The 24,688-nt window shown below is 42.6% G+C and overlaps 1 protein-coding gene across 1 annotated transcript in view; it reads left to right on the top strand.

Moving 5' to 3' along the window:
* Positions 1-24,688, top strand: part of LOC111959253 (uncharacterized) — a 202,670-nt gene that overhangs the window by 48,254 nt on the left and 129,728 nt on the right. The window contains 3 exon segments of the mRNA XM_070437758.1: positions 11,638-11,708; positions 11,887-12,030; positions 22,765-22,873. Coding sequence (XP_070293859.1) covers positions 11,638-11,708; positions 11,887-12,030; positions 22,765-22,873 — 324 coding nt within the window.

The following is a 24,688-nucleotide window of genomic DNA, read 5'->3' as shown; positions in this document are numbered from 1 at the left end:
GGGTGTTGCTATCGTGACCAGTGAGCTGAGATAAGGCGGAGCTTTACCTAGCAAAGACTTATAGATGACCTGGAGCCAGTGGGTTTGGTGACAAATATGTAGCGAAGACCAGCCAAGGAGAGCATACAGGTCGCAGTGGTGGGAAGTATTTGAGGCTTTGGTGACAAAACGGATGGCACTGTGATAGACTGCATCCAATTTGCTGAGGAGAGTGTTGGAGGCTATTTTGTAAATTACATCACCAAAGTCAAGTATCCATAGGATAGTCAGTTTTACAAGGGTATGTTTGGCAACATGAGTGAAGGAGGCTTTGTTGCGAAATAGGAAGCCGATTCTAGGTTTAATTTTGGATTGGAGATGCTTAATGTGAGTCTGGAAGGAGAGTTTACAGTCTAGCCAGACACCTACGTAGGTATTTATAATTGTCCACATATTCTAAGTCAGAACCGTCCAGAGCTGTGATGCTAGTTGGGCGGGTGGGTGTGAGCAGCGATTGGTTGAAGAGCATGCATTTCGTTTTACTTACATTTAAGATCAGCTGGAGGTCACGGAAGGAGTGTTGTATGGCGTTGAAGCTCGTTTGGAGGTTTGTTAACACAGTGTCCAAGGAATGGCCAGATGTATACAGAATGGTATCATCTGCGTAGAGGTTGATCAAAGAATCACCCGCAGCAAGAGCGACATCATTGATATATACAGAGGAAAGAGTCGGCCTGAGAATTGAACCCTGTGGCACCCCCATAGAGACTGCCAGAGGTCCGGACAACAGGCCCTCCGATTTGACACACTGAACTCTATCTGAGAAGTAGTTAGTGAACCAGGCGAGGCAGTCATTAGAGACAAGGCTGTTGAGTCTGCTGATAAGAATACGGTGATTGACAGAGTCGAAAGCCTTGGCCAGGTCAATGAATACAGCTGCACAGTACTGTCTTTTATCGATGGCGGTTATGATATCGTTTAGGACATTGAGCGAGGCTGATGTGCACCCGTGACCGGCTCGGAAACCAGATTGCGTAGGTGAGAAGGTACGGTGGGATTCAAAATGGTCAGTGATCTGTTTGTTCACTTGGCTTTCGAAGACTTTAGAACAGCAGGGCAGGATGGATATAGGTCTGTAACAGTTTGGGTCTAGTGTGTCTCTCCCTTTGAAGATTGGGATGACTGCGGCCGCGTTCCAATCTTTAGGAATCTCAGACGATACGAAAGAGAGGTTGAACAGAATAGTAATAGGGGTATCTAACCCAATGTGAGAATTAAGCCAGAGATATTACTTGAGAAACAAGAGGAGCTAAAGAGAAACTTTAATAAGGAAAGCACATACTTGTGAACTAATTTGTTGCTACTGAGCTTGGCTCAGTACAAATGTAATTTAGATTCCATTCTTACATCTGCTGGAGAATATCTTGTAGCATTTTTTAATTAAGATGTCAAACCCTAGGGAAGCTTGTTCCAACAGACTACTACTAACTGAATGTCCTTCAATGCTTCAAGATTGTTCGGGAGAGAATAAACTTGGTTAACACTTTTTATGATCCATCTGTCTATGCACACATAATATTGCATTTAATACTTGCTACAATCCTTCAAAGAAATGTATAACAGGCTATATGAATGCATAGCTTAATCACTCTAACAGAATTCATAAAGCATTACTCACAGAGATTCACAGAAAGTATTCCCCAAATGATGCGGTGGAATTACAAATCCCAAATCTCTCTAGATAACTTTTTTCTGCATTTTAGGATTGTGTCTATTTTCTGCTCTTAGGATTGTGTCTTGTCTGAGAACAGTGTATATTGTTTTTCCTGAAGGATGGAAACAGAGAGAAGACTCCAAAGCTCTTTTGGAAAACATAGAGCAGCCATGCAAGACGAGGGATTGTGGCGACTATGAATGTCTGATAAGAAGCACTGAGACGGAATAATTTACAGGGATGAGAATTTACAGTAGGTTTCATATTGGAGGGTTGGGATGAGGTATAGCGGAACACACATAGGGACTAATAATATGGATGGTGGACTGGTAAGGAATGCGAAAAAGAGGTGATAGGTAACGTATGTCATGTTATTGAAGGGGCATTTGAAGATACATTCACAAGGATGGAGTTCTGGGATGAATAGAACAGAGAGAAACATTGAGAGAAAGAGAGAGATGGATCGAGTGGGATTTGAACAAGTGCATTTGGAATCCATCCCCTTATGAAGTAGCCTAGACATACCCTCCACTCACCGACTATTTAATACTCCTTCTTCCCCTCTCCCTCTCTCCCTAGAGGTAAAGCTACAGTATAATTGTATACTTCTCTTTTTTTTCTCCCGCTGCATCCATTGCATACGTCTCCCTGCCTAAATGCAATGCATGTCCGTGATGCTTTTCTCTAGGCGTCCATAGTGTATGCAATGTATTCACATCAGGTTCCTTGATGCCTGTATTTTTGCAGAATCATGCCAGATTGACGCTTATCAATGATATCATGTAGGCATCACTTGCTTCCATTGTATATCATTAACTCAGCAGACATAGCTCTCAGGGCTGTAGTGGAGCATACTCTAACTGTACACCAGCGACTCGCTAATCATGTACATAATGCAATTTATATATGTTATGCAAGAGAGACTGGAGTGCCTCTGCCAGGTCTGACAATAGTACAAGGTCAGAGTGGAAACATGTTTCCCTTACTGGAATGTGTCTGACTTAGCATCTACAGAAATATGTCTGATCCAACTCCACTTCTATAACTGATAGGGAGACTCTGTTGAGTCATCAGGAATCTATTCAAGGTTGGCATTGGACTCATAGTGCGTTCCATTCAGTGTTTGCGTTCTGGTTGCATCTGGTTAGAGTTTGGCTGCAGGGACTGTATGATAAGCAGTTTGTGGTCATCTTTTGGATGGCTGAAGAGCGGAATATGCCGATGGGGAGGATAGGGTCATCTTTTATTGGAAAGAAGGGTGGATGAAAGACTTGAGTCTGTAGGGGAGGTCTGGGACGAACAGAGAACATCAGTCCTCTCTCTCTCTTTCTCCTTTCCTCTGTCATTATTCCTCCCGCCTCTTCTCTCCAGCTCGCGCTCTCTCCCTCCATCTCTCTTTCCCTCTCTCCACAACGGCTCCCATCTGGTTACTATGGAAACTCCACATATGTCTCCCACAGCTGTTTTTCAGTTTTCCCCAAAATGACAGCTGGTTGTTTTCCCTCTCTTTCTCACACACTCTCCGTCTCTCTCTTCACGGTCAAACAGCCTGATGAAATAGAGCACACAGACAAACACATTAACACCAGGCAAAAGAGCAACAACCTGATTTGCATTAATTTACACTGCTGCCAAAATGCTCACTGCCTGAGTTAGCACTGATCAAATCAAGTCAAGTTTTATTCGGTGCGTACACAGTTTTCATTAGGTATAAAAGGTGCAGTGAAATGTTTACTTGCGAGCTCCCTCAACAGTACAGTACAACATCAATATAAATCATAATCAAATAAAAAGTAAGTAAGAAGGTAGTATGCACAGTGGTAATAATAATGCTAATCATGAAGACAGGGTATCCATTGGTTTTCCATGAGTAGTATATGAGCTAGGTGGTTGTATTGTGTATAGGGGAAGGAAAATACATGGTCTCAGAGTGTGTAGAGATGTAATGGTCCACAGCAATACTGGATAGTACCTGTCAATCATTTCAATAGAACAGGACAGTGGTTAGCGTTGGCATAATGAACCAATAGTAGAGCAGGACAGAGGACAGTGTTGACCTATGGACCAATAGAACAGCAGAACAATGGGCAGTGTAAACGTATGGACTAATAGAGAACCACAACACCGGAAAGTGTTGTCATGATCCAATAGAACAGAAACAGAACATCAGCCATATGGTCCAGCATACAGCACTTCTGTTTGATTGCCCTGAGGGTCAATACATACATAGCTCTTGACTTCTGACCTCTGTTCAGTCATGCTCAACAATGCCCTATAAAAACACATAGACGGGTCCTTCCAGTGTGTGGAAGGTCAAACAGACCTGATGCCGTCCAGACTGATGCCTGACTGTATTAGTCTATGACTTTAGGAAGGCTATGTTCTTCCTCATCAACCATTTAAGATCCATTAAGCACCAGAAGACTGTGTGCGTGCGCATATAAATGTGTGCGTGTGTAACAGTTTAACTTTACGTCCGTCCCCTCACCCCGACCCGGGCGCGAACCAGGGACCACATCAACAACAGTCACCCACGAAGCATCTTTACCCATCGCTCCACAAAAGCCACGGCCCTTGCAGAGCAAGGGGAACCACTACTTCAAGGTCTCAGAGCAAGTGACGTCACTGATTGAAAGGCTATTAGCGCGCACCACCGCTAACTAGCTAGCCATTTCACATCCGTTACACGTGTGCATTAGTCATTTAGCAGACAATGTTATCGAGGGATATCCACCATTCTACTAAAGCACTGTAGGTGAGCCAACCACCATTATCCTTAATTACTAATCTAGGTGGGGTTATATTCCTGAGCTTTTAGGTGGGCGACAGAAAGGTGTGTGTGTGCGTGCATGTGCATAGCATGTGCGTGCGTGTGTTTGTGTGTGTGTGTGTGTGTGTGTGCGTGTGCATGTGTGTGTGTGTAAGAGAGAGAGATAATTGTGTTCATTGACTTTTGGAAGGCTGTGTTCTTCCTCATCAACCATTTAAGCTCCATTAAGCACCAAGAACCATTAGAAGACTGTGTGGGTGTGCATGTAAATGTGTGTGTGTGTGTTTCGGTGACTGTATACTTGTGTGTTCATAATACATCCATCCATAAACGACTAGGATCCTCCATTATCAAGACTAAGCAAAGATTGGTTGGTTGATAGGTGGGGTCCCTACGGTATATGACCTAGAGGGAAATGAATGGAGCGGCCTGCACTACCTGAGGATCAGAAAAATAATCACTAACAAGTGATGCCACTGGCTGTACTGAAACACACACTGCATGGTCAAACTATACCGCAGTGAAACTGTTACATCATTGTTACAGTGGTGCCATGTCCTAGCTCAGCTTGAAATGTATACGCCCTAACCAGCTGTGTGTGTGAGTTGTCACTATACACACGTCTGTGTAGATAACGACCGCTGAGGTCAGCCATCCTCAATAGGCTGTCACGCCCTGACCTTAGTTATCTATGTTTTCTTTATTATTTTGGTCAGGTCAGGGTGTGACGAGGGTGGGTATGCTTGTTTTGTATTGTCTAGGGTTTTTGTATGTCATGGGGTGTTTGTTAGTCTAGGCATATGTAGGTCTATGGTGGCCTGAATTGGTTCCCAATCAGAGGCAGCTGTTTGTAGTTGTCTCTGATTGGGGATCATATTTAGGTTGCCATTTACCCTTTTGGTTTTGTGGGTTATTGTCTATGTGTATTTGCCAGTTCAGCAATCTTTGTATAGCTTCACGGTTAGTTTTGTTGTTTTGTTAGTTTTGTTCAGTGTTCATTCTTAATATAATAAAGAGAATGTACGCATACCACGCTGCGCCTTGGTCTCCTCCCTACGACGGCCGTGACATAGGCAGACAACGGTCCGGATCCGGACCCAGAATTAAAGAAAAACATTTCATGGAATCAAGTTGGGCTTTCAACTTTTTGCTGTTATTTGCGCATGAAACTTAACCCTAATTTGCTACAAGGGCGCCATACTGTCTGTAAAACAACACATTTCACTGCATCTATCCAGTGTATGTGACAATGAAACATATATAAAAAAAATATTTATATATATACATACTACCAGTCAAGGGTTTTTCTTTATTTTTACTATTTTCTACATTGTAGAATAATAGTGAAGACATCAAAACTATGAAATAACATATATAGAATCATGTAGTAACCAAAAAACTGTTAAACAAATCAAAATATATTTATATTTGAGATTCTTCAAAGTCGCCACCCTTTGCCTTGATGACAGCTTTGCACACTCTTGGCATTCTCTCAACCAGGTTCATGATGTAGTCACCTGGAATGCATTTCAATTAACAGGTATGCTTTGTTAAAAGTTCATTTGTGGATTGTCTTTCCTTCTTAAGCCAATCAGTTGTGTTGTGACAAAGTAGGGCTGGTATACAGAAAATAGCTCTATTTGGTAAAAGACCAAGTCCATTATGGCAAGTACAGCTCAAATATAAAATCAAATCAAATGTATTTATATAGCCCTTCGTACATCAGCTGATATCTCAAAGTGCTGTACAGAAACCCAGCCTAAAACCCCAAACACCCAAGCATGCAGAGTGTAGAAGCACGGTGTGGCTAGGAAAAACTCCCTAGAAAGGCCAAAACATAGGAAGAAACCTAGAGAGAACCAGGCTATGAGGGTAGCCAGTCCTCTTCTGGCTGTGCCGGGTGGAGATTATAACAGAACATGGCCAAGATGTTCAAATGTTCATAAATGACCAGCATGGTCAAATAATAATATCACAGTAGTTGTCGAGGGTGCAGCAAGCCAGCACCTCAGGAGTAATGTCAGTTGGCTTTTCATAGCCGATCATTAAGAGTATCTCTACCGCTCCTGCGGGTCTCTAGAAAGTTGAAACACAGCAGGTCTGGGACAGGTAGCACGTCCGTGTTGACAGGTCCGGGTTCCATAACAGCAGGCAGAACAGTTTGAAACTGGAGCAGCAGCACGGCCAGGTGGACTGGGACAGCAAGGAGTCTTCATGTCAGGTCGTCCTGAGGCATGTCCTAGGGGCACAGGTCCTCCGAGAGGAGAGAAAGAAAGGAGAGAAAGGAGAGAATTAGAGAGAGCATTACTTAAATTCACACAGGACACCGAGAATGACAGAGTACTCCAGAATTAACAAACTGACCCTAGCCCCCCCGACACAAACTTAATGCAGCTAAGTACTGGAGGCTGAGACAGGAGGTCAGGAGACACTGTCGCCCCATCTGATGATACCCCCGGACAGGGCCAAAACAGGACGGAGGGAGTATAAAACCCCACCCACTTTGCAAGGCACAGCCCCACACACTAGAGGGATACTTCTCTCAACCACCAACTTACCATCCTGAGACAAGGCGAGTACTAGCCCACAAAGACTCTCCGCCACGGCCACACCAAGGGGGCGCCCAACCCAGACGAGCAAGATCCACCGTCAGTGACTCAACCCACTCAAGGGACCGCACCTCCTAGGATGGCATGAAAGACCGCACCAGTAAACCAACTCGGAAAGATACGGTTAGGAGCAAGCCCCATGTAACGCTTTGTAGGGTTAACAGTAAAACCTTGAAATCAACCCTTGCCTTAACAGGAAAGCCAGTGTAGGGCTAGCACTGGAGTAATATGATCAAATTTTTTGGTTCTAGTCAGGATTCTAGCAGCCGTATTTAGCGCTAACTGACAGTTTATTTAGTGCTTTATCCGAGAGTAGCCGGCGAAAGTAAGCAGCATTGCAGTATGTCTAACTAGAATAACAACAAAGCATGGATTAATTTTTCTGCATCCATTTTTGGACAGAGAATGTCTGATTTTTGCGCAATGTTCTGATGAAAAAGCTGTCCTTGAAACAGTTCTTGATATGTTTGTCAAAGAGGAGATCAGAGGTCCAGTCGAGTAACGCTGAAGTCCTTTCAGAGCTCTTATTTGAGACGACTCTACAACCATCAAGATTTAATTGTCAGATTTAACAGAAGATCTCTTGTTTCTTGGACCTAGAACAAGCATCTCTTGTTGTTGTCCGAGTTAAAAGTAGAACGTTTTCAGCCATCCACTTCCTTATGTCTGCAAACACAGCTTCTAGACGAGGCAGTTTTGTGGGCTTCACCATGTTTCATTGAACTGTACAGCTGCTGGTGTCATCCGCATAGCAGTGAAAGTTAACATTATGTTTTCGAATTGACATCCCCAAGAGGTAAAATTATAGTGAAAACAATAGTCGGTCCTTAAACGCGCAACCTTGAGGTACGACCATACATGTATACATGTTGATTGTCAGAGACAAACCATTCACAGAGACAAATCACAGACTGATATCTTCCGACAGATAATATCCTAGAAACCAGCCAGAACTTTCCGTGTAGGGTACTAAAATCAGATTATTCGGGTTCAATCTTCAAAAAGAATGTGTGACGATGGTATCAAAGCCACGTATGGTCTAGTAGCACAGAAGCAGATGCAGAGCCACGGTCTGACGCATTAACCTTTCTCGCCCAGGGGCCGCTAGCGGAACACCACAACATTCCGCTGAAAAGGCAGCGCGCGAAATTTAAAATATTCTTCGAATATTTAACTTTCACACATTAAAAAGTAAATTACCACCTTCACAAGGCGTTCAGTGCTATGATGGGGTCTAAAACCAGACTGAAGCATTTCGTATACATTGTTTGTCTTCAGGAAGGCAGTGATTGCTGCGCAACAGCTTTTTCCCAAATTTAGAGAAGAATGGAAGATTCGATATAGGCCGATAGTTTTTATATTTCTGGTCAAAGTTTGGCTTTTCAAGAGAGGCTTTATATCTGCTACTTTAGTGATTTGGTACACATCCGGTGGATAGAGAGACGTTATTATGTTCACATGGACTGGCCAGCACATAACGCACTCTTTAAGTAGTTAGTTGGAATAGGGTCAGTATGCAGCTTGAAGGTTTAGAGCCATGATTATTCTTCATCATGTGTCAAGAGATATAGCTACTAAAACACTTAAGTGTCTCTCTTCGATCCTAGGTCTGCAGAATTGTCGTCAGGACAGCTGAGCTTGTTGAGGATACGCAGATTTAAAGAGGAGTCCGTAATTTGCTTTCTAATGATCATGATCTTTTCCTCAAGGATGTCTATGAATTTATACTGCTGAAGTGAAAGCCATCTCACTGTGGGAATGCTGCTTTTAGTTAGCTTTGCGACAGTATTAAAACAATTACATTGGATTGTTCTATTTTCTCATCAGTTAGGAAAAATAGGATGATCGAGCAGCAGTGAGGGCTCTTCGTACTGCACGGTACTGTCTTTCCAACGCTAGTCGAAGACTTCCAGTTTGGTGTTGGCGCCATTTCCGTTCCAATTTTCTGGAAGCTTGCTTCAGAGCTCCGGGTATTTTCTGTATACCAGGCAGCTAGTTTCTTATGACAAAATGTTTTAGTTTTTAGGGTGTCAACTGCATATAGGGTATTGCGCAAGGTTAAATTGAGTTCCTCAGTTAGGTGGTTAACTGATTTTTGTCCTCTGACGTCTTAGGTAGGCAGAAGGGGTCTGGAAGGCATCAAGGAATCTTTGTGTTGTCTGAGAATTTGATTATTATGGCTCCTTGGTTGGGGTCTGAGCAGTTATTTGTTGAGATTGCAACATAATAAAATGGTGGTCCTGATAGTCCAGGATTATGAGGAAAAACATTAAGATCTACAACATTTATTCCATGGGACAAAACTAGGTCCAGAGTATGACTGTGGCAGTGAGTAGGTCCACAGACATGTTGGCCATCGATGATGGCTCCGAAAGCCTTTTGGAGTGGGTCTGTGGACTTTTCCATGTGAATATTAAAATCACCCAAAATTAGAATATTATCTGCTATGACTACAAGGTCCGATAGGAATTCAGGGAACTCAGTGAGGAACGCTGTATATGGCCCAGMAGGCCTGTAAACAGTAGCTATATAAAGGGATTGAGTAGGCTGCATAGATTTCATGACTAGAAGCTCAAAAGACGCAGCAACGACAGTCCATCATTACTTTAAGACATGAAGGTCAGTCAATACAGAGCATTTCAAGAACTTTGAAAGTTTCTTCAAGTACATGATGAAACTGGCTTGGAGGATTGCAACAGGAAAGGAAGACCAAGTGTTACCGCTGCTGCAGACGATAAACTCATTAGAGTTAATTGCACATCAGATTGCAGGACAAAAAAATACTTCACAGAGTTCAAGTAACAGACACATCTCAACATCAACTGTTCAGAGGAGACTGTGTGAAACAAATATTCATGGTCGAATATCTGCAAAGAAACCACTACCAAAGGACACCAATAAGAAGAATAGACTTACTTGGGCCAAGAAACACTATCAATGGATATTAGACCGGTGGAAATTTGTCCTTTAGTCCTGATGAGTCCAAATTTGAGATTTTTGGTTCCAACCGCTATGTCTTTGTGTTACACAGAGTATGTGAACGGATGATCTCCGCATGTGTGGTTCCCACAGTGAAGCATGGAGGAGGAGATGTGATGGTGTGGGGGTGCTTGACTGGTGACAGTCAAGCACACTTATTTAGAATTCAAGGCACACTTAATACTGCAAAATCTTATCTCCGCCAACAGGAGGAGTGTGAACAGTTTGGTGATGCATGGGTCACGAGGAGGGGTTTGTTACTACACTAATAAATACAAATATCTATCCGGACCTTTGCCTCATAGGAAATGTGTTTGACCGGACCTTCTCAAATAGTATTTGAGTACCCTGGACTTAGGTTAAACAACCCTGTGGGGCTCCTCACTATGGTTCACCTTGGTAATTACAGTGGTTGTTACGCTCACTGCTAATGGCTCTGGTTAAGTGAGTGTTTGAGAGAGTCAGTGAGTTAGTGTGTGCACAGACGCTTTATAGGTGTGTGTGTATGACAGTGCATGCCAGTCTGTCAGAGGCTTGCGTGACAGACTAGTTCAGGGTTCTGCTGAGGTAAGGTCTCCCAGTGTTTATCCAGCATCCATTTTGGCTTATCACTGTTGTTGATGGAAAATATGTCTAAAAACCTCCCCCCTCGCTCCTCTCTCTCTCTCTTTCTCTGCCCTCAAATCTGTCCATCTCAGTTTTTTATTCATTCTCTCTGTGTATAATACTCTCCCTCAGTAATTTCCTTCTCCTTTTATCGCTTTCGTGTAGAAGCATTATTGAGGGTAGTGGTTAGGGCAGATCTGGGTGAGTCAGTGAGTAAAGGCTCAGCAGTTCTGTGTTCCATGTGAATAATAGATGTTGGTGGGTGAGTACTGATCGATGTAAAGCAGATCTATGTCTGTGTGTGAGCACGGTGGAATGGTTTGTAGAGAATTACCAGGTAATCTGTGTCAGTATGTCAGTGTTGTGGATACTGTGTTTGTAGTGCAGTGTGTTAGTGCAGTCCACTGTGGCTCAGTAGAGCTGATGTGATGAGTGAGCCGTGTGTTTCCAGGCAGGCGCTCCACCTCTCAGACCAACTACAGTGTTTCCCAACTCCAGTCCTCCAGTACCCCCAACAGCACACATTTATGTTGTAGCCCCGGACAAGCACATTTGATTCAACTTGTCAACTAATCATCAAGCCCTCAATGAGTTAAATCAAGTGAGTTTGTCTGGGGCTACAACAAAAATGGGTGCTATTGGGTGTACTGAAAGACTGCTATAATACACACTGACTGATTGACTGACTGAGTGACTCCTGAAGGGCACACAGAGAACAAGTCACACACAGGGGGATTTTACTGGAGAGTAGGAAGCTGTCGTGTGTGTGCGTGTGTGTGTGCTGCGTGTTGTGTGTACATTTGCGCTTGCACTTTTATTGGAAAAATGCACTGGGTTTTTCATAATAAACCGTTGTCTACCTACGTTGTTTATCTGGTATATTTTCTCCTGATGTCCTGCCTATCTCTGTTACTACATCCACATGTGTTCACACACCAAGCTACACGTTTGTATTTCTCTCTCTCTGTTCTATGTTGCAGTGCTGCGTCTACTGAAGGAGAGAGCTGACCCCAACACTCCTATCTCCTCTGGAGGATCTCTTCTACACCTGGTAAAAATACACATGCACACACACATGCACTCACACGACCACGTCCACCTGCTGTTTTTCAATTGGCTCACCATTATCCGACCACGCCTCTCTCTTCCTCGCTCTCTCTATCTCTTTCTCTCTCTTTCGCTCTCTTTTCCTCTCTTTCTCTTTTTCTCTCTCTCTCTTCATCCCATAGTGTGCTCGTCATGACAATGTGTTTGCGGCTGAAGTTCTGATCGAGCGAGGGTTAAACGTCAACTTGCAGGATGAGGACCTCTGGACAGCCCTGCACATAGCGTGTGTGTGTGACCACGCCGACATGGTGCTGCTACTACTGCTGGTGAGAAACACACACACACACACACACACACACAACAACACACACACACAACACACACACACACACACACACACACACACACACACACACACACACACACACACACACACACACACACACACACACACACATTTATATATACAGTTGAAGTCGGAAGTGAAACTGAGTCAGTTTTATAGGCCTCCTTGCTCGCACACGCGTTTTCAGTTCTGCCCACAAATGTTCTATGGGATTGAGGTCAGGGCTTTGTGATGGCCACTCCAATACCTTGACTTTGTTGCCACAACTTTGGAAGTATGCTTGGGGTCATTGTCCGTTTGGAAGACCCATTTGCGACCAAGCTTTAACTTCCTGGCTGATATCTTGAGATGTTGCTTCAATATATTCAAATAATGTTCCATCCTCACGATGCCATCTATTTTGTGGAGTGCACCAGTCCCTCCTGCAGCAAAACACCCCCACACATGATGCTGCCACCCTGTGCTTCATGGTTAGGATGGTGTTCTTTGTCTTGCAAGCCTTCCATTTTTTCCTTTCAAACATAACGATGGTCATTATGACCAAACAGTTTTATTTTTGTTTCATCAGACCAGAGGACATTTCTCCAAAAAGTACAACCTTTGTCCCCATGTGCATTTGCAAACCGTAGTCTGGCTTTTCTATGGTGGTTTTGGAGCAGTGGCTTCTTCCTTGCTGAGCAGCCTTTCAGGTTATATCGATATAGGACGTGTTTGACTGTGGATATAGATACTTTTGTACCTGTTTCCTCCAGCATCTTCACAACGTCCTTTGCTGTTGTTCGCGTCTCCTTCCTGAGCAGTATGATGGCTGCGTSGTCCCATGGTGTTTATACTTGCGTACTATTGTTTGTACAGATGAACATGGTACGTGTAGGCGTTTGGAAATTGCTCCCAAGGATGAACGAGACTTGTGGAGGTCTGCAAAAAAAATTCTGAGGTCTTGGATGATTTCTTTTGATTTTCACATGATGTCAAGCAAAGAGGCATTGACTTTGAAGGTAGGCCTTGAAATACATCCACAGGTACACCTCCAATTGACTAAAATCAGTCAAAATAGCCTATCAGAAACTTATAAAGCCATGATATCATTTTCTGGAATTTTCCAAGCTGTTTAAAGGCACAGTCAACTTAGTGTATGTAAACTTCTGACCCACTGGAATTGTCATACAGTGAATTATATTTGAAATAATTTGTCTGTAAACAATTGTTGGAAAAATTACTTGTGCCATGCACAAAGTAGATGACCTAACCGACTTGCCAAAACTATAGTTCGTAACAAGAAATTTGTGGAGTGGTTGAAAAACGAGTTTTAATGACTCCAACCTAAGTGTATGTAAACTTCTGACTTCAACTGTATATATATATATATACTGTATATATATATATATATTTATATTTATATACACACATATACACACACGTAGTACGTATGGATAAAAAAGAGCTGGTCCTATGAAGAGTAGATCCTTGCAGTATCATAAGGGTTTGGGTCAGGTCTGGTGTCTGCAGTATTAGACTATCAGAGGGGTTTGGATCAGGTCTGGTGTCTGCAGTATTAGACTATCAGAGGGGTTTGGATCAGGTTCTGTGTCTGCAGTATTAGACTATCAGAGGGTTTGGATCAGGTCTGGTGTCTGCAGTATTAGACTATCAGAGGGGTTTGGATCAGGTCTGGTGTCTGCAGTATTAGACTATCAGAGGGGTTTGGATCAGGTCTGGTGTCTGCAGTATTAGACTATCAGATGGGTTTGGATCAGGTCTTGGTGTCTGCAGTATTAGACTATCATAGGGGTTTGGATCAGGTCTGGTGTCTGCAGTATTAGACTATCAGAGGGGTTTGGATCAGGTCTGGTGTCTGCAGTATTAGACTATCATAGGGGTTTGGGTCAGGTCTGGGGTTCTGCTGATTAAGTCCAGAGTGAGACAGGAACAGCTTTAAAGGAGGGGACAGGAGCAGGCAGAGGTGGAGGCATGGAGGTTGGGCTGTGTTTGGTTTGGTGTTAGGTCCTATTCTGGTTATGTTGATTGGGTCTGGTGTGGTAGTGTGGCAGCAGACTATGTATGGTGGGGTGGGCTTGAGATACACTCAGGGGAGATGTGGCTGTGTTTGAAGAGTTGCCAGAAAGAGCGAGAGGGAGAGAGTATGTGTGTCTGTGTATTCACCTCCCCTCTTCCTCTTTCTATCAGAGCAGTGTTTGATTTCCCTAAAGCAGTGCTGCAAGAGGAGAGCTGCATCAGTGGGTCTGTGTGTGATATAAATATGCCAAACACTACTCCTGCCAAGGGGACCACTTGAGTGAGAGAGTGAGAGAGACTCTAAATGTCTTCCATTCACTTTCAACTGAGACCCACTTTCTAGCTAATGAGGTCACATCTACAGTACTCACACAAGATTCAGCTTTACTGTCAGTCAGGAGAGAGAGGTATGGAATGTTAGGGTGAGAGAAGGGTAAGATGAAAGATTTTCAAGCTACTGTAAACAAAATGATTACATGCCTCTTCAGCTTCCCTCTGGTAAATTATGAGGGATGTGTGTAAGTGTCTGTGCGGCCTTGTGTGTGTTTGTGTGAGCAAGCTCAATGAAAGAATGACTGAGATTCCCCCCAAAAATGAATGGCTGTGCGTGTGTGTATCTTTCTCTGTGTGTGTGTCCCTCTCTCTCTCTCTCTCTGTCTCTCTCTCTCTCTGTGTGTTTGTGTGCGTGCATGTGTAAATGTATGTGTGTTCCTCAGAGTAAGATAACATATATTACAGAATTATCAGAAGGGTACAGGAGGACGGCTGAAAGGAGAGCTGAGGCAGTGACTGAGTAAAAATAGCTCTTTTTTGAAGCTGTTACAGCCTCTGTTTCCCTTTCTCTTTCTGCCTTCCTGACACCACATGTCTTCTCCAGCACTGAGCCTGCCAATGCACAGTCACTCTGCTCTGATCCCAAATAAGACCGCAATCAGGGAATTTTTTGTTGATCGTTCCTATGTAACTGCTGATAAACATGATAAACATAAAACTGATTTACACAATCAGTGTTTTGTAGTGAGTGTTTATACTATTAGTGTTATGTTGTGCATTCTAAGGCATTATACAATTGTTATAGATGCTCTTGAAATACAGTGCATTCAGAAAGTATTCAGACCCCTTCACTTTCTAACCTTTTTAGTTACATCACAGCCTTATTCACACAATACCCAATAATGGCAAAGTAAAAACAGGTTTTGAGAAATGTTGGCAAATGTATATATATATATATATATATTCTTTAAATACCTTATTTGTGTTAGTATTTAGTCCCTTTGCTATGACAATCAAAATTGTCACGTTCCTGACCTATTTCTGTTAGTTTTTGTGTGTTAGTTGGTCAGGACGTGAGGTTGGGTGGGCATTCTATGTTTTCTGTTTCTGTGTTGGTTTTTGGGTTGCCTGGTATGGCTCTTAATTAGAGGCAGGTGTTTGGCGTTCCTCTAATTAAGAGTCATATTTAGGTAGGCGTTGTCACAGTGTTCGTTGTGGGTGATTGTCTCCTGTGTCAGTGTTTGTCGCACCATACGGGACTGTCTCGGTTTGTGTTGTACATCGTCATTTTATGTGTAGGCTATTTTCCCTGTTCGTGCGTTCTCGTGTTTCATGTAAGTTCGTCGTTCAGGTCTGTCTACTTTCGTTTTGTTATTTTGTATCATTTTCAAGTATAGTTCGTTTTCGTGTTTGTTTCGTTTTGTCTTGTAATAAATCATTATGTCTTCAAACTACGCTGCATTTTGGTTCAATCCTTGTTCCTCCTCTTCGGATGAAGAAGAGGAGGAGGACTACCGTTACAAAAATTGAGCTCAGGTGCATCCTGGTTACATTGATCATCCTTGAGATGTTTCTAAAACTTCATTGGAGTCCACCTGTGGTACATTAAATTGATTGGACATGATTTGGAAAGGCACACACTTGTCTATATAAGGTCCCACAGTTGACAGTGCATGTCAGAGCAAAAACCAAGCCATGAGGTAGAACGAATTGTCCGTAGAGCTCATTGTGTCGAGGCACAGATCTGGGGAAGGGTCCCAAAACATGTCTGCAGCATTGAAGGTCCCCAAGAACACAGTGGCCTCCATCATTCTTAAATGAAAGAAGTTTGGAATCACCAAGCCTGGCTGCCCGGCCAAACTGAGCAATCAGGGGAGAAGGGCTTTGGTCAGGGAGGTGACCAAGAACCTGATGATCACTCTGACAGAGCTCCAGAGTTCCTCTGTGGATATGGGAGAACCTCCCAGAAGGACAACCATCTCTGCAGCACTCCACCAATCAGGCCTTTATGGTAGAGTGGCCAGACGGAAGCCACTCCTCAGTAAAATGCACATGACAGCACGCTTGGAGTTTGCCAAAAGGCACCTAAAGGACTCTCAGACCATGAGAAACAAGGTTCTCTGTTCTGATGAAACCAAGATTGAACATTTTGGCATGAATGCCATGCGTCAAGTCTGGAGGAAACCAGGCACCTCTCATCACCTGGCCAATAACATCTCTGCGGTTCACCATGGTGGGGGCAGCATCATGCTGTGGGAATGTTTTTCAGCGGCAGGGACTGGGAGACTAATCAGGATCAAGGGAAAGACGAACAGAGCAAAGTACAGAGAGATCCTTGATGAAAACCTGCTCCAGAGCGCTCACGACCTCAGACCGGGGCGAAGGTTCACCTTCCAGCAGGACAACAACCTTAGGCACACAGCCAAGACAACGCAGGAGTGGTTTCGGGGATAAGTCTCTGAATGTCCTTGAGTGGCATAGCCAGAGCTCAGACTTGAACATGATCGAACATCTCTGGAAGGACCTGAAAATAGCTCTGCAGCATTGCTCCCTATCCAACCTGACAGAGTTTGAGAGAATCTACAGAGAAGAATGGGAGAAACTCCCCAAATACATGTGTGCCAAATGTGTAGCGTCATACCCAAGAAGACTCAAGGCTGTAATTGCAGCCAAAGGTGCTTCAACAAAGTACTGAGTAGAGTCTGAGTATTTATTTAAATGTGATATTGCCGTAGTTTTTTTTTCATATAGATTTGCAATTTTTTTCTAAAAACCTGTTTTTGCTTTGTCATTATGGGGTATTGTGTCACGTTCGTCGTATGAATCGGACCAAGGCACAGCGTGGTATGCGTACATTCTTTATTATAATAAGAATGAACACTGAACAAACTAACCAAAATAACAAAACGACACGTGAAGCTATACAAAACGAGTGCTGACAGGCAACTACACATAGACAAGAACCCACGAACACCAAAGGGAAAATTGCTACCTAAATATGATCCCAAATCAGAGACAACAATAAACAGCTGCCTCTGATTGGGAACCATATCAGGCCACCATAGACATACAAATCACCTAGACCTACAAAAACTCTAGACATACAAAAAACCATAGACAATACAAAAATGAATGTACCCACCCTAGTCACCCCCTGACCTAACCAAAATATAAAGAAAACAGAGATATTTCAGGTCAGGGCATGACATATTGTGTGTAGATTGATGAAGAAAACAAATATTTAAGCAATTTTAGAATAAGGCTGTAATATAATAAAATGTGGAAAAAGTGAAGGGGTCTGAATAGTTTCTGAATACACTGTACATATACAGTATTCATATTAGGAAGTATTTCAGGGAATTTCCCAAACAATGTGCTGGGTCTAATGTAGGGAAATGTAGTATTTTCAGAGTGATTCACCATATCAGAATGATTGACAGACTTACCTTTGATTGACATGTGAAGATATGCAAACAAAAATGTCCAGCTCATTCATGCAGTTATCCATTGTGTCATTCCTTTCATCTCCTCCTCCTCTCCATCCATGTCCTTGGGTTTCCATTCCTGCATCCTAAATAGAGGACAGTGTTTGTGCTGACAGAGATGACACAGTGGCTGTATTTGCTGGGATGGAGGGGGTAACATTATTGTCTCTCACCCTCTCTCTCTCTGTTTGCTAGTGCTAATGCTAATTATCTTATCACCACATTGCAAACAGCTGGTGTGGGAGGAAGCTTCCCAATTTTCCATGCACTCCCAATACCCATTTCCAACCCTGTTCCCAACCCCAATCTAAACCCCTATTCCCAGCTCCGGGTACTGCTCCGTCTCCCAACATCTTTCTGTCAGAATTTAGCCTGTCTGTGTGACTGCGAGAGGAGTGGAGGGGATTTTTGTCATGGAAATGTTCAGTTTGGTTATAAAACTATGACAGGAGCCAATAGGCAACAACAGAGTAGTGCTCCTTCATGCTAAAGCTAGCCTGGCCTTATATTAAGTGTGTGTTCGGGTAAATTTGAGTTAAAGACTGTGTTTAGACAGACAGGCCAATTCTGATAATTTTTAAACTAATTGGTCTTTTGACCAATCTCATCAGATCTTTTCACATCATATATTTTTCAGAGCTGATCTGATTTGTCAAAATACCAATTAGTGGGGAAAAAATATCAGAATTGGGCTGCCTGTCTAAATGCAGCCATAGTGAGGTATTCATCATTAATTTACAGCTCATCCATGTTGGTTCCCCGTATGAGGATACTTATCCTCTACGATCAAACACCCCCCATGCACAATAACAATTATGAAGAGATGACATAATTGTTTCTATAGTCTAGTCTAGTTGAGTAGCAATCTCTGTTCATGTGGCATCACCATAGCTCCCTAATCAAAGCCTTGAACCCATCATGGCATCGGTCCGTTATCATATCTGATTTAATTTCACAGTACCAATTAGGGTCTCCTGATTTGCATGGCTATCGAGGGCCATGCAGGCAGCAATTAGATAAGTGATTCGCGATTAGGAGCGAATTGGCAGGTTGTCCTTATTCTGTTCTAACATCTCCCAGAGGAAGTGATTGGTCCAAATAAGGAAAAATGTGACAAAACATGAAGGTATTAATTTAACTCGTCCAATAAGAAACACTTGTTTGAGGTTTACCGCTGCATGCCCTAATGAATACTCAGTGTTGGGGAAGCTACTCTGAAAATATTGTTTTTTCATTTTTTATTTAACTAGGCACGTCAGTTATGAACAAACTCTTATTTACAGTGACGGCCTACACCGGCCAAACACAGGCGGCGCTGGGCCAATTGCGCGCCGCTCTATGGGACTCCCAATCATAGATGGCTGTGATACAGCCTGGATTCAAACCATGGTGTCTGTAGTGACGCCTCAAGCACTGAGATGCAGTGCCTTAGAACGCTGCGCCATTCGGGAGCCTCGGGGACTTGGTCGTTTACCAAGCTACCAAGTACTTCACACTGGAAGAAGGTCAGCTACACTCAAGCTGCCCTTAAGAAACACAGTCAAACAGGAAGGAAATGATTGCCTACTCTACCCATATTTTATTTTATTTTTGCAAAAAAATGGTGTGTAGTTCCAGAAGTTAGCTACACCTCTACATGGCAAAAAAGTAGTTAACTGCTGAAAACACAACCTAGAATTGAATTTAGTTAAACTACCACCAAGCTACAGCAAAATGTAGTTCAATTACTACTTCAACTACATGTAGTTAACTACTCCCCATCACTGTGAGTACTACCATGATATCAGTTCTCTCATGTTACTGTAATCCTGTTATATTAGAGGATCGTTGGAGGTTTCTCTGCCTCGTCTGTCTGGAGTGGTCCTCTGATGTGTCACTTAGTGGTCCTCTGATGAGTCTTTAACCGACCTCTCAAACACACTTTGTCTAAACACGTCTGAAAGTTATGAGTAAACCCTGAAGTTTCTGCTTACTATTGTGTAACTCCTGACTGTCTGTTGCTGGGTGTTGATGGTACGGCTTACAGCAATCATCTTAATATTACTGGCTTCATTAAACTCCTCATGGCTTAAGATGGGAGATTGTGATTAAGTGGTTCTCCTGAGATCTTCTGTTGTTATGAAACTTCCTTTTAGATAGGTTTAGCCTGAGTCGTATAAGTCCCTCTGAAACTACAGTAGAAGACTGACCCACTTTTGGCATTTAAAAATGATCAGCTTCTTTTGTCTTTCAAATCCTAACGACATGGCCATGTCTAAACTCTTGTAAAATAGTGGAACTTAATATTATTTTCTGTCTTGATCCTGACTCCTTCCATAAATCTCAAAATTGTGATGTAATTTGTCTTAGCGTAGGGGACTAGTCCACATTGACTGTATAGCTAGTCCATTCTAAGCTCATTTATCTAGCTTTAGGATCATGGTGTGTTTAGGTCTTCTCCAGTGGGCTGCTGTCCCTACAGCCCTCCCAGGGGACAGTCCTACATCTTAGTTGTGGTTGGTATTGATCCCACCAGGGGCACGTTATGGCGTCCTGTTGTTAGGGCGACAAACGCTGATCCATCATAATGCGGCGGTGAGAGCTGAGCGTGTTGCGGTCAGCTTGTTAACCCCTGCTGCACGTGTGGTGCCCGGGAGACAACTGGACGCCGCTCGTTTCTACGTGTCAGTGGTTAATATCTGTAAACAGACGGATGATGCTCTGTCTTGATCGATGGGATGCCCCAGGATATAGCAGTCATATCAAGTCAAGTCTAACATTATTACTATCTAGAATTCCATCTAGGATTACATTAGGATTAATGAGGTGGTCAAACTCATATTGCTCCTTGTATTATTATATACCATTACATTTGTCTGCCGCTATGTATTGACTGCAAAGTTTGACATAATGGTAGGAGTCAGCTAAGTATAAACTACAATGAATAAATAACACAATGCATACATCAGAAGCCATCCTCCAGAGGTCCCAGTTGTTTTCCTCAGGAGAACCAGTTCAGTAGGTATAACAGTGTGTAGCCTACTGTAGTCTGACTGTAGCGCCAGACCAGGCTGTGTCAAGTGATGTCTCCATTAGGACAGTCCCCTATTGACCCAGGAGCTCAGAATGATAGGTCAGGGACACCACCTCTCCCCTATCTACTCTACCCACACGCATGCACACATACACTCATTGTCCAGAGTGTGTGTGTGTGACAGTCTGTGGATAAGTCAATAACTGTCCCTCCCCACTCTCTGGTTTTCTGAAACCTGCAGAAAGACTGTATGATTGGCATATCTGGACTGGATGAAAAAAAGTATGAAAATAGACAGGCAGTAGGTACTCTCTCTCTCTCTCTCTCTCTCTCTCTCTCTCTCTCTCTCTCTCTCTCTCTCTCTCTCTCTCTCTCTCTCTCTCTCTCTCTCTCTATGCTCTCCTTCTTACATCGATGAGCCCTTCCTCATGAATAGATACAAAGCACCAGCTGATGTTGAATGTTAAGTAATATATTCATTAACCCCTAACTAACCCTGCTAATGAGTGACAACAGCTCCTGCTAGACCAGACCATACAGATTGGTAGGCACTTTACCCAATGAAACAAAGGGGCAAACTCCAAACGCAGACCTCTCCACTATTTTAATAACATAACAATAACACCAGTTGAACTAAATGAATTGCATTTTTATTTGCTTGACATTAATAACAGGGGTAGATTCATCATCTCTGATGTTTCCCTCGTGTTTAGAGATTGCAGAATTTTTTGTTCTTGGTTTTTGAGGTTTGAATTTTAGGGTCCAGGGCTCTGAGATATAAGGGTTTGGACTTTCAATTTTGGGGATTGGTGTTCAGCATTTGCAGGTCGCTCTCTAGCCTATATCCATCTGCTTGGTATTCCTCTTCCTCCGTTCTCTATCATCTGTAAAGCCCTTCCCCCTCCCACACACACACACACACACACACAAAGACACATGACCCCCCACCCCCCTATGCACACACACACACACACACACTTTTCTATGTCTGCTTGAAGACTAGCCCATTAATCTTGGGCTGCATCCTAACATGGTTGTTAGAATTCTATTAGCTGTAAATATTCAATAAGGAACCTCACTTAAAGGCCCTGTCCCTCTTATCAGCCGCAGCCCAGCCACGATCATTACACTGCAAACTCTTTTATTGTTTAGGCAAATGACAAGCAGCGATTTATGGGGAGAGACTGACAATGGCGACGTGAAAGGAAATGTGTTAGTTTAAGTATGTTATAGAGGGGAGGAGATACAGCGAGAGGGAAAGTGGGAGAGAAATAAAAGAGAGGGGGAGAAAAAAGGTAAAGAGAGGAAGTGAGGCAAGGAAGAAAGGAGTGATGTTACAACAGAGTTGACAAATCACAGAGTAGTTCCCGAGGGTAGTGGTGGGAGGAATGTTGAATCCCAACCATGTTTTACTTGTGTATGTTTAGACAAACAGCAGTCATTACACAGTCCAAGTGTAGTCTGCCTGGGGGTATGTTGTTATCTCACACCCCAAGAGAAGGCAGCACTGGTAGGACTCTTCACTGTGTAAACACACATTCATCTTGTCACACACACACACTCACACTCTCTACCACTTTCACACACATCCCAACCCCCCCCCCCCCCCCTCGATGATCCCAAGGTCCCATCAACACACAGACACACAACACACACACACACACACACACTTGGTCATTCCCTGCCCTGGGGTCCCCACAATCCCATATGTAATGAGTTGTTTAATTCACTTCATTGAGTGTTAATGTCCCTGTGGCTCTCCTCAGGTTCACGCTGCTGGGAGGGCCTGATAATTGGGCCTACTTTATCATCGATTCCTCTCTGATGAATGGCCTGAGAAACCACTCAATTTGTTTGTGTCTCCCTCCCCCCTCCCCTCCTCTATTCATTCTATGGTGGGTTTGATACGTTCCGTGTTTTCTGGAAGACTGGGGTGAATGTTCTACTTCAGGATGTGAACGGAAGCATTCCACTGGACTACGCCACTGAGGGAACCGAGACCAGCTACATCCTCCGAAAACACCTGGAGGAAAACGGTAACACAATACTCCTCATATGATTGAATGTCTGTTTTATGTAGTGTGTTATGTCGTGTTATATTGTAGGACTATATGTGTTTATTGTGCAACAAACAGCCCTAGAAATGTTCACCTACACACTTTCACACTGTGAAAAATATTTTAATTTTCTGAATATTTTTTTCCCCAATCTTTGCCACTTTTCTACCCACACACAATTACTCTTGTTTAAGACCTGTCCATTATCCCGGCAGTACGACATTTTGTTCTAGTCCATATAACGTGTTAATATAATGCCTGCTTCAATGTTCATTATTTTTTCACAGCAGTTAAAGGAGACTGAATAGACAACGAAATAAAATGAGAAATTAATGAAAGAACATTTTTAATTTTACAAGCATGAAATAATGGCTTAATTTGAAAAAATGAAAATCAACGGATTGTAAGTTATGTCAATACACACAATTATAATGTGAAGTGAGGAAACAGACTAAAATACTTAATTATAAGGAATGGTTTCATGGATGGTTGGCTGCCATATTGCCTGAGGGAAAGGTATTGATACTGTATATACAGTGATTTCAGAAAGTATTCAGACCCCTTCACTCTTTCCACATTTTGTTACGTTATAGCCTTATTCTAAAATGGATTGAACACATTTTGTTACGTTACAGCCTTATTCTAAAATGGATTGAACACATTTTGTTATACAGAGAGACACGGTGTTGTAGCTGTAGTTGTGGTTGGGACAGAGTGACCATCGGGTTCTTGGTCGGGGAGGTACTTCTCCCCCGATTGCTAAGTTTGGCTGTGCGGCCAGCTCTAGGAAGAGTCTTGGTGGTTCCAAATGTCTTCCATTTATGAATCATCGAATCCACTGTGTTCTTGGGGACCTTCAATGCTGCAGATTTTTTTGGTACCCTTCCCCAGATCTGTGCCTCAACACAATCATATCGCGAAGCTCAATTCCTTCGAACTCTTGGCTTGGTTTTTTGCTCTGACATACACTTTCAACTGTTGGACCTTATATAGACAGGTGTGTGCCTTTCCAAATCACGTGCACTCATTTGAATTTACCACAAGTCGACTCCAATGAAGTTGTGGAAATCTAAAGGATGATCAATGGAACAGGATGCACCTGAGCTCATTTTAGTCTCATAGCAAAGGGTCTGAATACTTATCTAAATAAGGTATTTCTGTTTTTGATCTTTTTTATACATTTGCAAACATTTCAAAAAATCTTTTTTCACTTTGTCATTATGTTGTATCATGTGTAGATTAATGAGGGGAAAATGTGTTCAATCCATTTTAGAATAAGGCTGAAACTTAACAAAATGTGTTCAATCCATTTTAGAATAAGGCTGTAACGTAACAAAATGTGTTCAATCCATTTTAGAATAAGGCTTGTAACTTAACAAAATGTGTTCAATCCATTTTAGAATAAGGCTGTAACGTAACAAAATGTGTTCAATCCATTTTAGAATAAGGCTGTAACGTAACAAAATGTGTTCAATCCATTTTAGAATAAGGCTGTAACGTAACAAAATGTGTTCAATCCATTTTTAGAATAAGGCTGTAACGTAACAAAATGTGTTCAATCCATTTTAGAATAAGGCTGTAACGTAACAAAATGTGTTCAATCCATTTTAGAATAAGGCTGTAACGTAACAAAATGTGTTCAATCCATTTTAGAATAAGGCTGTAACTTAACAAAATGTGTTCAATCCATTTTAGAATAAGGCTGTAACGTAACAAAATGTGTTCAATCCATTTTAGAATAAGGCTGTAACGTAACAAAATGTGTTCAATCCATTTTAGAATAAGGCTGTAACT

The sequence above is a fragment of the Salvelinus sp. IW2-2015 genome, linkage group LG36 (assembly GCF_002910315.2).
Source record: "Salvelinus sp. IW2-2015 linkage group LG36, ASM291031v2, whole genome shotgun sequence".
Taxonomy (NCBI): domain Eukaryota; kingdom Metazoa; phylum Chordata; class Actinopteri; order Salmoniformes; family Salmonidae; genus Salvelinus; species Salvelinus sp. IW2-2015.
This window is presented reverse-complemented; position numbering and strand designations above follow the sequence as displayed.